The 1,711-nt window shown below is 54.2% G+C and overlaps 1 protein-coding gene across 1 annotated transcript; it reads right to left on the bottom strand.

Annotated features, from left to right (window-relative positions):
* Positions 1-316: 316 nt before the first annotated feature.
* Positions 317-687, bottom strand: LOC101520032 (small ribosomal subunit protein eS27-like). Its single transcript, XM_012928691.2, has one exon. It carries the CDS (start codon positions 685-687, stop codon positions 463-465), a length of 225 nt encoding a protein of 74 aa, XP_012784145.2. The 3' UTR covers positions 317-462.
* Between the last annotated feature and the right edge of the window lie 1,024 nt (positions 688-1,711).

Below are 1,711 nucleotides of genomic sequence, written 5' to 3'. Positions count from 1 at the left end.
TCCAGCTTCCTGCTTAGGGTCTAAGAGAGTAGTGAAGGATGGTCCAAGTCCTTGGGCTCCTGCACCTACATTGTAGACCCGGAGGAGGCAGCTGGCTCCTGGCTTTGGCCTGGCTCAGCCCTCGTCTTTGCAGCCATTTGGAGAATGAACCAGTGGGTGGAAACTCTCTGTAACTCCACCTTTCGAATAAATAAATAAATAACTAAAAATGTTTTAAAAACACAGATGCAACCATGCTCTATATATTTCTGTGATTTGCGTCTTTGAAAGAAGAAATGTAACCACCTTTTTTTGGCCCGTAATCAAAACTTTAATTGATACAATGACATCAAAATAGGGGATAACTTGTATACCTTATAAAATCAAACAAAATTCCATTGTCTTAGTAGATTCACCAGAATATCTGAACTTTGGATAAGGCTTTCCGTGAGAAAACACAAATCCAGGGATTTGCATGGGTCACTAATGCTGCTTTTTTCTAAAGGAACGGCCTCCTGGGAGCCGGGCCTTCCCTCCCGTGGACTGGCACAGCACAGTGGAGCAGCCCACACAGAGAAGCACGGCTGAACGCTGTGGTGATCTTACATCCACAAAGCAAGAGTTTGAACTCTGAACCAACCGTTTCTTTTTATGCTGCTTCTTTTCCTCCTCCTCCGAGGGGTGTAGCGAATCTCTGGCCAGAGGCATGTGGGCTTCCGCAGTGCCCCTCAGCGAGCCGAGCTGTGACCGCCTTTCTATTCGAGGCATGAAGTCGGGGTCTGCCCCGTTCTTAACAGAGGCAACATTCCCCATGCGGACATTTCTCTGTGGCTTGATCACTGCACTGCTCATGGGCGTATGGGGTCCTATGTGTCGCCTATTCCAGAATCCACGATGCGGGTGAGAAACCATTTTCAACAGATCTCTGCGGGACACACGTATGAAAAATGTGTTCCTGCGCCTAACACGCAGGCACCAGAGAAGGAAGGCAGAACGGAGGAGGAAGCAGGGATTCTGGGACGATCAGAGCAGTCGCCACAGCCCCCCACCCCACCAGCCTCAAGCCCAGCCGGGATGCAGTCCCTTGCGCCTCCAGACTCCCCCGGAGGCTTCCCAGGCTCTGCCCAGCTGGGCCCCCGCGACTGCAGAGCTGCCCGCGCCTGGGAGGAACCAAAAAAAGCCGGCGCGTGGTGTGCGCGCGAGCGACGCGGGGCCCCGGCGCTGCCGTTTTTAGTGTGCCCGGAGCCCAGAATACAGACTTCATCACCCCCAGGAAACGCGGCCATCATATTTTTGGTTGCATAAGCAAACGGAATTAGAAATCTGGAACGCGTTCAAGACCTTTAGATGCGAGCGCTCAGCGCGTGCGGGAGACCAGGGGAGAGACAGATGGGGATTAGGCGAGTTGAGCATCGGGAGAATAATTTCCTCTTTTAATTTGGGTTCCATCGACAAGTAAAACAGCATTAGCGCCCCAGTTACGTAACCGGCGCCAGAACCCAGCTCTGATAAGCGGCGGCCACTGGTCAGGCCAAGCCGGGCCCCTTTGCCTGTGCCGGCGCTCGCTCGCTTGCCTGCCCGCCTGCCTGCCTGCCTGCCTGGGCGGGAGGGCTGGGCCGGGCCACGTCAGCTGCCCCGGGGCTGCTAAGCGGGGCTATTGTTAGCTCTGCTCAGCGCAGCAGTTCTCATAGAGCTGGCCACACAGCTTGCAATTTGCAGTCCCGGGTTTGAA

The sequence above is a fragment of the Ochotona princeps genome, chromosome 17 (genome assembly GCF_030435755.1).
Source record: "Ochotona princeps isolate mOchPri1 chromosome 17, mOchPri1.hap1, whole genome shotgun sequence".
Taxonomy (NCBI): domain Eukaryota; kingdom Metazoa; phylum Chordata; class Mammalia; order Lagomorpha; family Ochotonidae; genus Ochotona; species Ochotona princeps.
This window is presented reverse-complemented; position numbering and strand designations above follow the sequence as displayed.

Coding starts and splice junctions, on each gene's coding strand:
- LOC101520032 (XM_012928691.2), bottom strand. CDS start 687: ATGCCTCTGGCCAGAGATTCGCTACACCCCTCGGAGGAGGAGGAAAAG.